The following is a 12,760-nucleotide window of genomic DNA, read 5'->3' as shown; positions in this document are numbered from 1 at the left end:
TGCACGAGTTCAGCAATCTCCGTCTGCCTTTTTGCTTTATAAATTCTCTTTAGGGAGAGTTGGGGTATCTGTGATGTCCCAAAGGCTTAACCCAGGGTGCTTGGCTCACACTAAGGTCAAATCTAGAAGATTTAAGCATGGCGTGGGCACCTTGGGAAAGGCAGGTCAGGCAACAACACCCTGAACACAAACACTGAAAACAGCTGCAGATTTTATTGTGTTAAAGCAGGAATTTTTAATTCTGGATCTGAATTCCTTGAAAGCACAGGAGATAAATGCTCATTTCTTTCTCTCCTTCTACTTTTAAAAAATCCCAAAACCCTGTAGCAGCTCTGAGAAACATCAGAAACCCAGTGGGAATTACAGAAGAGGTAATTTGTGGTATTTACACATAGGGCAGTAACAGCCCTCTCTCCATGGGGTGCAAAATGCTCTGTGCTTTGTTTTATTATGATTTTTTGCCCACTTCTTTTGCCCAGGGAAGCTGTGACCACCCCATCCCTGGAAGTGTTCAAGGCTGGGTTGGATGGGGCTTGGAGCAACCTGGGATAGTGGAAGGAGTTCCTGTCCATGCAGGGGTTGGAATAACAAGCACTGCTATATCCCTTCCAACCCAAATACTTCTGTAATTCTATTATTTAAGTGCTTCCTTGTGGTGTTATCCTTTGGTCTGTATATTGTGATGCTTTTAAGTACATACAAGATTAAAAAACAAAACCGCAAAGAGCTAACAAATGTTTGTTTAATGTGCAAAGTATTTTGGAAACTATTATTTTTTTTCCCATTTAACTTGACACTTTCAAAGGTATCTGTGTTTCCTGCTGAATGGCAATGCAAGTGTCTAAAACCTCAGCTGTGATGGGAGACTGATGCTGACAGCCCCTGCAGATGCAGCTCAAAATCTGGCCTCTGTAACAAGAAATGTCATTCCGTCCTGTCAGTCATTCCCTCCTGGCAATGAGGACAAAATCTGTCCAGAAGAAGTTTTGGCAGGGAGCAGGGTGTGTGTCCCAGGTGCTCCCGGTGCTGGGGATGCCTCCCGCAGGAGCTGGGGGCTGGATCCCACAGCTGAGGAGCCCGCAGCACCAGTTCATGGTTCAGCCTCTGGCCCTGCAAAACTTACAGATGTGCTTAATTTCCTTCAGCGAGCGAAACGCAGCTCCCCTTCAGTGCACATGCAGGGATGTCACAGCTGTTCTATGGGATGTGAGTGAGTTTGCACTGAATCCATCCCGGGCAGTCCCAGGGTGAGATGTGAGTGAGTTTGCACTGAATCCATCCCGGGCTGTCCAGGGTGGGATGTGAGTGAGTTTGCACTGAATCCATCCCGGGCTGTCCAGGGTGGGATGTGAGTGAGTTTGCACTGAATCCATCCCGGGCTGTCCAGGGTGGGATGTGAGTGAGTTTGCACTGAATCCATCCCGGGCTGTCCAGGGTGGGATGTGAGTGAGTTTGCACTGAATCCATCCCGGGCTGTCCAGGGTGGGATGTGAGTGAGTTTGCACTGAATCCATCCCGGGCTGTCCAGGGTGGGATGTGAGTGAGTTTGCACTGAATCCATCCCGGGCAGTCCCAGGGTGGGATGTGAGTGAGTTTGCACTGAATCCATCCCGGGCTGTCCAGGGTGGGATGTGAGTGAGTTTGCACTGAATCCATCCCGGGCTGTCCAGGGTGGGATGTGAGTGAGTTTGCACTGAATCCATCCCGGGCTGTCCAGGGTGGGCGGGAGCCAGCACTTGTTGCTGCGTTCTAGGAAATCGGCGTGCAGCCTCCCAGACAGAGATTTCATTTTGTTTCGTGAGCAGAGCCCCTAAGAGCTGTTTGCTCTGCCCATAGGAGCAGCTTCTCGCTTTTCACGCTTTATTTGGCAGCGCGAAGGGGCCAAGCCGTGCCTGTGGAGAGGGAGGTGGGAGAATCCCATCCCTCTGCTCTCCCTCCCCTTCCTTCTCCCTCCTGACGTCTGGGAGTTGAAATCTTTAATCACGCCGGGGAGCAGATGAGGCGCCAGGGCAGCTTCTCCCAGGATTTGAGAATGTAGCTGGAGCCGTCCCGGCTGCGGGGGAAGCCGCTCCGAGAGGTCTGTGCCCCGTTCCCCTTCGGGCTGCGGTCGCAGGGATGCCGAGGAGGGGCTGTGCTCTCGTGGGGCATGTGTGGGATTCCCAGTCGGGAATTTCTGCAGGGTTTTGGAGGTGGTGCAGTGCTTGGGGCAGCGCTGCTGGTGCCGGGCACGGTGACAGGTCCCATCCTTTACGGTGAAGTGGCTGCAAGAAACATTCCCTGACAGCCTTAAACACTGCCAGGACTTCACTGGCAGCTCTTCAGGGGCTATGGCTGTGAGAAATGCACTTTGCTTGTTGGTTTGATTTGTTTTTTTTTTTTTCCTTCTGTTTTGTGGTTGATAGTACTAAACTGCAGGACAATGCTGCCAGAGGGTTCTTGGAAGGATTTGTTGTTACCTGTGTGGGTTTTTCCTACCTGGATGTGTGGGTGGATTCAGCCTGATGGGCTGGGGGAGCTGCAAAAGCTCAGCCTAGAAATTGAACTTTCTCCTGACTGTTTTTTTAGCCTGTTGCTGCGATATTTCAGACCTTTCTGCCCAATAGTGGAACTGAAATAGAGGAACTTTCCTGGAGAAAAGAGAAAGGGGTTGACAAATTTGTGGGTTTTAGTTTGTTCTAGGTCTTTTAACCAGCAAAGCACTTGGGGAATGTGGGACAGATTTATTCCCTGCAGCTGGGCTGCCTCGGGCAGGTCCCTGTCTCCTGTGCAGGGCTGTCCCTGGCACTGCTCGTGTGGCCAGCAGTGAGGGGGACATGAGGTGACATTGCTTCTGCTAGCACTTCTGTGCAGAGACAGTGATGACCTCTGGCATGAGGAAATGGCTCCAAACTGTGACTGTGAAAGATGGAGATAATTCACATTGCCTCCAAATCCTCACCTTTAGTCCTGCTGATTTTAAAATGTTGCAAGCTTTTTTTTTTTTTTAACTAAAGTGACTACTTGCAAAATTTCCTGTACAAAAAAAAAAATGGGATCTGTCTGCCTTAACCCAAAAATCTCCTCTGAGCACATGGCTGGAGCAAGTGGAAAGTGGTGTGTTCCCCTATTTTCCAGGCTCTGGAAATACTCACCACTTGCTCCATGTGCTGCTGTCTCCACATTCCTTCCCTGGGGGTGAGTAACAGGAGAGAGGCATCAGTGTGCTGGGGGCTCCCTGCCTGCCAGCAGGCTGCTGTCACTGTGGTCCCCTCAGTCCCAAGGCCCCCACTCAGCCTGGCTGGCTGGTGGCACTGCTGATGGCAGAAATGGATGGGGAGGAACCACAGAGTGCTGGAGCTGGGGCTTGGGATGTGGCAGGCGAGTCAGAGAGAGGGAGCTTCTCCAGATGTGTGTCTTCCACCTCTTCAGGTACATTTGTGATTCCTGGTATACAAGCAGGAAAATGAATGCTGGAGAAGAGGCAGAATGGTGATGGGTCTGCCTGTGAGATGGCAGAAGAGATGAAGTCTCTGTTTCTTGCTTTAAAGTTACAGAGAAGATCCACACCCTGGGGTCTAACTGTGCCCAGTCTGGGTTCAAACCAGGATTACTGTGAGGGTGGTGAGCCCTTGGCACAGGGTACCCAGAGAAGCTGTGGCTGCCCCATCCCTGGAAGTGTCCAAGGCCAGGCTGGACAAGGCTTGGAGCAACCTGGGACAGTGGAAGTTGTCCCTGCCCATGGCAGGGGGGTGGAATGAGATGAGCTTTAAGGCCCTTTCCAACCCAAACCAGTCTGTGGTTCTATGACAATATTGAACTCATTCTTACTGGCAGCACATGGTGGAAGCTCCTGCCTGAATCAGAGCCTGCAGTAAGCCTGGTTCAGTGCTCAAAGAGTTTATTTTTCTGGACTTTGAATCCTATATAACCCCAGTTAACATGAAAAGATCACACACAATTCAGTGTTTTTGCCAGAGTTTGGCATCCTGTTTATCAGCAGAGTTGCACAGAAGCTTCAAGTAAATCAAGAGCAGTTTGGTGGTATTGCAAAATGGCCAAAATGAAATTTTAGTCCAAGGAATTTGAAAAAATGCTGACTTTTGCTGCTGTTTGGCACACACACTTCTGAAGCCAGGGCAGGCTCTGCTTTCCTGGAGGTGACAGTCAGAATCCTGAAACCCACCTATAAAATGTTTGCTGTTTTTAATAAACAATGACCTAATTTTATTAGCTGGACAAATAAAGCAAGTGTTTCCCATGGCTAAAGGCTTCGGTTACACTGCAGTTGTTCCATTCATCTTCAATTAGAAAAAAAAAAATCACAGACAGAGAAGGGTAGTTAACAACTCCCTACTCCCTGTTACAACTTGCATGTTTTTCCATTCATTCTTCCAGCAATTTAGATCTGATTTAAACAGAACATGCCTGGGTCACTCACATGCATATTTATTTTTCCTTGAAATCACTACAAAGCTGCTGTGTTTGAGTTCATCAAGGTGAAATGAAATGTCACTGCAGGAAGGAGTGGGTGCAGGGGCTGGCTCTGCCAGAAGCAGTGAGGCTGAAATATGGAGCACAGAGATGATAAAAGGCAAACAGCATGAGCTTAAAACCTGGTTTGCTGCGACCCAGATGAGGAGGTGGCACTGCTCTCATCAGGGTGTTTTTCTGAAATTCCTGACCCAAACTGAATAGCACTGAAATCCAGGCTGGCAAAGCCATCTGTGGGTGCTCAAGGTCCATGGGCTGAGGCTGGCAGTCAGCTTTGGCCATGCTGCAGAGGTTATTTCTGAGTCAAACTGATCGTCTGCCATGGTTAAGTCTGTCCTGTCTGCTTTCAGTCTGTTCAGGTGAAATTAAAGCAAAACTATCCCAACAAGTCATGGGTATAACTTCTTGGGAATAAAATAAGAAATAAGCCTCTTCCTTTTAAACTGTTCACATACAAACTCCACTGGGTCCATGGATCTCTCCTGCTGCAAAATTGCTTTATCACAGCAATCACAGATGTCATTAAATGTGTGGTTTGAGGAGCCTGGCTGCCACAGAGTGCTCCTCTTCGTGCTTTTCCCCATGTGATTGGTGTGTGCATCCCAGGGACATGGGAAACGTGTTGTCTGTACACCTGTAATGATCATAGTCATGATAATCAGAACAAATTATTTCTGTACAGCTCAAACCAGAAGTTACCCTGGAATCTCTCTGTCCAATCATTTGCCAGTGTTGTTGATTTCCATGACAGAAACCATCACTGTGAGTTCCACTGCTGAGATTGTCCTGCCCAGAGAGCAGTGCCCAGCTCAGGCCCACACAGGAGGAGAGGAACATTTTCCACCAGGTTTATAAACACGGTTTAGTCCAAGGCACTGAACAGTTATACAGGAGAGGCCAAAAAGATAAAATAATGTATAGGGATTGCAGGAAAATCTGTGTGTTCTTCTCCACCCACCCTTTCAGTGCCATCAATGATGCCCAGAGTTTGTGGTACCTTAAATGAGGATGGAACAAACCTGGATTTTTATGTGAAATACAACTTTTACTTCTCCTTCCTGACACTTGCCCTTTCATAGGTCCTGGTCACGATGCTGATTCACACTTGGTTCTTTCTTGCCTGCCTGCCTATGGTGAGCCACGTCTGGGGACGAGTGGGCCAAGGTAAGGAGCCTGCCTGCCCTTGTGGGGCAGTTCCCTATGGTTTGTCTGTCCCCTGGGATAGCCCAGCCCTTCCCCTTGGCAGTGGCACCACTGGCAGGGGCATTCCCAAAGCCAGGCAGGATTCCAGGGGGCTGCTGTGCTCTGGTGTCTGCTGCTGAAGCTCCAAGCAGCCTTTCCCAAGCATGAAGAGCAATGAGGGGTCAGGGGGCCCATCTGGGGAGAGCCCCTCCATCCCTCCCCACCCGCCAGGCCTGTCCTCATCTCTGGCAGCAGTTCAGCCACTCCCTTGCATCAGGGATGCATTTCAGCCTGTGTAAGAAAAAAGGGGTTTATGTGACCTGTGGGAGACTGAGAAATAGGAAGAAAAAGGGTGTTGCTTCTTTAGTCACTGCATTTTCCTGCTTTGGGGGTTTGTGGTGAGATGTGGTGCAACATCTGGGTGAGAAAGCACGAGGTGATTCCTCCTGTAACATCCTGCTCCTCAGAGTGACCAGAAAATGCCTACAGCACATCAGCACAGCCTTTCTGATGTGGAAGAACCACCTTAATGTTACGTTTGAACACTCGGTGGAAGAGCACAAAGGTTTCCAGAGAGGTGGTGGCACTGCAGGGCTGGGACAGATGTGTTTCTGTGCTGTGTATCTTCCACAGTTCTGCAGTTCAGCCTAGGCTTAACTCCCTGTGAGCTGGAGAGCAAGGTTACAGCATCAAATAGTGCACATCTAACACAGGGCAAGGAAACAGTGGAGCTTTCATGGCACTGGGGATCATTTGCATCCAGCACATAATGGTGCTTTAGAGGATGATGTCCTTTGTGGTCTGTCTGGGGACATTTTTGTCTTTTTAGCTTCTGGGCTCCTAGAGTGATGCCCAAGGAGCTGGACCACACTTGGCCAAAAGAAGACAGCTCCATGTTTAATCTAACTATGAATTCCCCTCATTGTTCCATGATCTTTTACTATTTCTCTTAGGCTTGATTTTAGGATTTGCTTTTTGCCCTTCACCCCTCTTTCCCCTGTTTTCTTTCTTCTTCTTCAGATTTGCCTGGGGTGAGATGTGAATCTGAGCTTTGTTTCCCCAAAATAGTTATCTGCTTGTTGGGCAGCCTGCAGGAAGTCTCTGCAAGGAAAGGTTAAGGCACAGATGTTGGGCCGAGACAAGCAGGAACCTCACTGCCAGCTCTCACTGCTTTCCTGGGTGGTGACATTATGGCAGGGATGTCAGGAGGTGTCTGGGCATCATGCAAGACCAGATTAGACCAAGTTGAGGAACCCTGGGTGACAGTTTGTCAGCACTAAGCAGAAACTCCAGGTCACCCTAAGATTTTTTTTTTTTTTTTTTTTGGTGAGTAATTGTAAAGGGAATGAGATTGGTAACAGCTGCAAATGAGGGGGAGCACTTGGGTGCAGATGTTTATAGTGTGCTCACTCACTGCAAATTAGGGCATCCTGCTGGAAAAGCAGCTCTGGGCACAGTGTCAGAAGGAGGGGAGAGAAATCTGCTGAGTTGCCATCCTGCATCCAGCCAAGTGAAAAAGTTTCATACAGTGACATTTTTGTGACAGGAATCATTGATTCAAGGAGTGACACACGAGTTCAGACATCTAGCTGGGCTTAACAGATAGCTGTGAAATCTGGAGATGATAAAGGAATGTGCTCTTTCTTCTCTTTACATCCTTGTCTGATACTATTTTTTTCCTCAGGAACTGTCATTTAGTTTGCAGCTCCCGGCAGCAAACTGATACAAGCTGGTGCCTATGAGTTATGGTCATGCCAGGACCTGTTACTTACACTTTATCAGGTTTTCTTTCTTTTCTTTTTTTTTCTTTTTTTTTTTTTTTGCCTTTCTTTCTAAACCCAGATGATCCTCTGAGCTGCCTCTGAAATGATCATTCTGGAGAAGTGTGGGATCCATCACCTGGGGAATTTCTGTATTTCTCAGCTGGCCAAGCTTGTTGAAGAGCCTTGCTGAGCCCATTTATCTCTTCGCTGCCCTCCCATTTTACATGTTTGCACTGAACACACTTACTGTAAAAAAAATCCAGCATAAAGATCCTTCAAGACATGAAGGGTTCAGAGAAAGCCCCCAGCTCTGGGGAGGCTGCTTTACCCTTCTGCAGGAGTGTGAAATGAGCACCTGAGAAACTCCTCTTTGCACAGGAGGCTCCAAGTCTGCAGAGGTGCAAGGGGACCGCAGGATGCAGCCCCAGGGGATGCTGAGGACCTGCCTGGGGTGGGGAAGGTTCCCTTTGCACTGAAACTACTCCCACGTCCTTAGAGGGGACAGCATACGTGGGTTTGGTGGGAGACATTGCACCCATAACAGCATGGACACGTCTCCTCCTCCCCAGGGTCAGGCCGCCTGAAACTCACTGTCCTTTCAGAAGACAGGCTCCAGATGAAGTGGAAAGAGACTGAAGGGAACATCAGTGGCTACAAAGTTCGGGTAAAGCCCATGGCAGGTACGTGCTGACATCCTGGACATGAGCCCCAGCAGAGATTTGTGTGTGAGAGAGGGACTGAGGGACTCGTGAGTGAGAGAGGGACTTTTGTCTGGAGTACAACAGGACCTAAGTACGAGCATTGTTTAGACCTTAGGGGAATAGAGACAAGGCAGAGGGAATTATCCACAGCCTGTTCTGGTTCCAAGTGTTGGTTTCACGGGGCTGCATGTGCAGCACGGACACCGTGGGAGCAGTCTGTAGTGCCACCCAACACAGGCACAGTCCCTTTATCACTCACTCACAGGAAAGAGATGAAATTCAGCTCTCTTCATCCTAGGGGAAATGTTTAGCCAGAAACGCTGTTCTTTGGGACTCTGTGAGACAAAAGTGAACCAGGTTCATTGCCTTGCTCTCCCGTGGGAGCTCCCAGCTCTGCCACCACCTGCAGGGACATGGAATGGGAAGTGATTGACCCTATTTGTGTGGGTAGGTTCATCCCTCTACCTCCTTGCCCCTACTCCCTGATTTCAGATGTTGAACCTGGTGGAGTTGGAAGGACACCATGTCCCTCAGCGGGGAGGAGGGGCTGGAGGCATCCTTAGTCGTGGCTGGCATTCGGTTCCCACTCGCTGCAGCTTTCCCAGTGAGCCGGAAAAGGGGCAGGAGCGCGGGCGGCAGCTCCTGTGATCACCCACCCGTTTTTAACTCAGCCCCCACCTGTTTCCCGGGCTGGATGGAGCAGGAGGTTTCTCATTCCTTCCCTGCCCTGCTCCTCCCCAGAGCCTCAGCTCAGCAGAGACTGATGAGCATCTCGGGAACGCAGGGAATTCCCAGCACACGCCTGAGGCTTTCCCTCTTAGGCTGGGAAGTTTCCAGCCCTAGGCAGGAGCACAGGGATGTCTGGGTCAGAAACACATCCATCTCCATCAGTTAAAGCTTGCAGACCTTTTCTAGTCAGAGGGGTTTAGGGAGCTGCTGTGCCTGTTTTGGGCAGCACGGAGCCCATGGGGCAGCGATCCCTGCCTTGCTCCCTCTGCTCACTGCCCTGCCAGCACAGAAACGCCCCAGCTCCTGGCTGGTCAAGGCATCCCAGTCCCAGACAGAGTCCAACAGCTTGGGACGTGGCTGTGGAGGGGTCTGGAGGCAGTGCCAGCCCCAGAAATGAGCTGTGCCCTGCAGGCAGCAGCTGCCCTTGGAGACACATGGGGCAGGGACAGCACAGCTGGGATAAGTAGGATGAGTCCCAGTGCCAGCGGTGACCTCCAGAGACACCGAGTCACTTCCTCATTCTGTCACATATGACCTCAACCAGCTGGGTGTTTTCATAAGCAGTTGCCAGTTTTTACACTCTGAACACCAGCTCTTCACTCAACAACTCCTTGGGAAGCTGGTGAGGCTTGCACTAATACTGGGTCGGAAGTAATTTTCTAATTTAGGCATGTACCAGGGATTTTAAAAAACCTACCTCAATCTTCCCCACTCTACATTGAGAAAAAGAATGAAAATCAGAGCTCCTCAAAATTTAAAGCATAAATAGGAGCTGACTGTGGTCCCTAGGCAGACATTCCCTGCATTTCAGTGCTGCTTTTGCTATTGTCAGCTTAAATTTAAGATCTGACATGCTCTGAACTGTGGCTTCATCCCACCTCAGGGGACTCAGAGCAAGAAGTCATGCTGAAAACCAAGACTCCCAAAGCCACAGTGGGAGGGCTGAGCCCCACCAAGGAATACACCCTGCAGGTCTACGTGCTCAATGGGTCCCAGGAAACCCTGTTTGCCAAGAGGAAATTTGTGAGTAAGTGGAGAGGGCTAAATTTTACCACTCAGAGCTCCTCAGGCTCTCGGGGATGTGGCTGCTCAGAGCCCATCCCCTGGCACACGCCCTGCAGACTGGCAATCACAGAGCCTGGTACCATTTTGGTCGGAAGGTTGGAAAGGGAGATGGGGAAGACCCAGGGGATGAGGGAGGGACTGTGGCTCACAGGCCTCTCTAGATGGGCAATTTCTCTGTTTTTGGTCTTCCTACAGTAGAGGAACTCAAAAATGCATCCCAGACAAGAAATAACCGAAGGAATGCAGGAGCTGCTTCAGGAAAGAATCTCACCTCTTCTTTGGGGAGCTCAGCAGCTGAGCACAGTGGGGTGGAAGAGGCCACCCCCCCACCCCTGGACACTGCCCTGTCACAGACAGGTGGGTGCTCTCACCATCCTGGAGTCACATGGGATTGATTTTGAGCCACCACGGCCTGTGCCATGGTACCACAGCCAGAGCATTCAGATGTCCCTAAAAACATTCCCATTTTCTCCCTGCAATCTCCCTTCATCAGAGATACTTTTTCAGAGAGTCCTGCTAGCCTGGTCTCATTCCTTGGCATACAATTCTTAGCTACAGAAGCACACTAAACCACCTAAAAATATATGGCCCTCATTCCAGCCAAGCTGAAAATGCAGGTATCCAAATTCAGCAGATACAAATTTACCCTTCAACTGAATGTGGATCCTTAGGGAGAACAAGGTGCTCCCTAAGCACTGGGGCTGATGGTGCTTTTGTGCCTAAGCTCCATGTCCTAGGGCTGGCTGCAGGTGCCCTACAAGAAGGATTTCCTCAACCTCCCTGGCTGGGAACTGTATATAACTACAGTGTCTCATATTTCCATGAGCTCAAAAGGGAATTACACCTGTTGATGGAGGAAAGATCCATCAGGGCCATTATCCAAAAAGTCTTGCACTAGCTCATGTTGTTTGCAAATCACAGACTGCTGAGCTCTGCAGAGCAGCTGGGTATAAGGTGCCATGGAATGTTTTCCCTGATTAATATTTTATAAACATTCATTGTTTTTCATCATCGAAGATAATGAGAAGGACAAACTTGCTGGTGTGATCCATTTTTAACATTAGCTCCTGAGCACACATGCAGCCCTCTCAGACAGGTATGAATGAAAGTGGTGTCAGTCTAACCACCTATTTCCATAAACTTGTAGGAATTTTACCGTCTCTGAGCCTCCTACACCTGTGCCAAATGTGGCTTAAATCAGCTGAGGAGTGGGGTTGCATGGGGATAACACAGTTAGGGACAATGGGATTTTTCTCTTTGGAGCACAGCAAAGGACAGAGCTGAAAAGAAAAGGCAGAAGGGGATTCAGCCAAAGAACTCAGGTGAAATGACAAGAAACCAGCCCAGTGTGGAGGTCAGTGTGACAGAAACAACATCAACAACCCCAAAATCATCCCCACACACTGCTGCAAACACGGAGCGAGAGTCTTCAGGAAAAGAAAAACCCACAAAGGATTCACTGAGGCAAGGTGAGAGGGGGTTCAAACATATCCTTCTTGTCCTTCTCCTTCTTCCCTGCTATTTTCCCTAATACTCATTGAATTCAAGCTTTCCAGCCCACCCTCTGCCCCCCCCAGAATACACTGCTGCTGGTTGTGCTTCCAATCACTAGGTCATGTTTTGGGAGCTATCAGAGCTCACTAGAGAAATTTGGAGATCTCTAGAACAACGTGAATTCTCAGGAAAGCTGGAGTTAGGCCAAAAATTCCTTCCAGATGATTTAATGTATTGATTTTAATTGATTTGGCACCATTCTCTCTTCATGTTGTCATCTCCTCCTGCTTCTGGCAGATTCATGTAAGCATTTGTGTTCTCCAGCAGAGCACCCCCAACCATGGACCTTTCCAAGGTGTTTCCTTTCCAAACACCAGGGGTGCTTGTTACCCAGCCTGCTCCTCCTTCTGGGCTTGTTCTTCATGTTTAACAGATAACTGATCCATGAGAATCTTTCATATTCAGTTGAGATTGTGGTGGCTCCCAGCCTGCTGAAATGGTGGGAATGGGATGGGCCAGAGCATCCCCTTTGGCCCAGTAGAAATTCATGCCTGTGATAGAAGACATACATCCTTGGAGCCTGATAAATCTTAATGGGATCATCTGTTTCCCCTCCACAGAAGATGGAAAATTCCCCATCTGAGAAATACTCACGGAAGATGCGTTCAATTAGAAACATGCCTTATCTTATCCTCTGTTGAGCTGAAGGCCTATGGTGGGGAGGAAGGCAGAGCTGGAGTATCCATGGTGCCAGCAGGTTTTTACAGAGAGACTGGATTTAATATTAAGCCATGAAATAGTTGTAGCCCACAGGGGATCTCGCGATGGAATGGAATTAAGCAATCACCTGCAATTCTTGGAGACTTAGGCTAGATAAAAGGAAGCACAGGGCTGGGGCAGAAATGGAATGGAGCTGACAGCGTGCAGATAGCAGTGCTTGGGTTAGCACACGCTTCCTGACAGCTTTAACCCCTTCTTTGAAGAGGTGCAGCTGCACACCACTCCATTTCGAGGTGCTAAGATGGGTTATCCTTTGCTCCGTGGTTTTCACAGGATGCTGGCATGTGCCAGACTGGCAGATGGCCTGTTCCACCATCCAGACAAGGCCTTGCATGGCAGATTTGCTTTTTATCTTTAAGCTGAAGCAGGTTTTTGTACTTACAATTGCTTCTCTCAGTATCAAACCTTTTCCCTCCAGGCTCCCAGTTTCAGTGTGACACGCCTGCAGTGATTGATGTTGTCCTGCTTGTGGATGGGTCCTGGAGCATCGGGCGCAACAATTTCAAGCTCATTAAGGAGTTCCTGAGCAATTTAATTTCCCCATTCAGCATTGCAGAAGACAAGATAAGAGTAGGT

The 12,760-nt window shown here is 49.1% G+C and overlaps 1 protein-coding gene across 1 annotated transcript in view; it reads left to right on the top strand.

The window, feature by feature from the left end:
- Positions 1–5,561: 5,561 nt before the first annotated feature.
- COL20A1 (collagen type XX alpha 1 chain) overlaps positions 5,562–12,760 on the top strand; it is a 48,731-nt gene continuing 41,532 nt past the window's right edge. Inside the window, exons 1-6 of the mRNA XM_062504964.1 lie at positions 5,562–5,634; positions 7,985–8,095; positions 9,729–9,872; positions 10,106–10,267; positions 11,179–11,379; positions 12,603–12,758. Coding sequence (XP_062360948.1) covers positions 5,562–5,634; positions 7,985–8,095; positions 9,729–9,872; positions 10,106–10,267; positions 11,179–11,379; positions 12,603–12,758 — 847 coding nt within the window. The remainder of the gene's footprint in view (positions 5,635–7,984; positions 8,096–9,728; positions 9,873–10,105; positions 10,268–11,178; positions 11,380–12,602; positions 12,759–12,760) is intronic.

Source organism: Cinclus cinclus, chromosome 18 (genome assembly GCF_963662255.1).
Source record: "Cinclus cinclus chromosome 18, bCinCin1.1, whole genome shotgun sequence".
NCBI lineage: Eukaryota > Metazoa > Chordata > Aves > Passeriformes > Cinclidae > Cinclus > Cinclus cinclus.
This window is presented reverse-complemented; position numbering and strand designations above follow the sequence as displayed.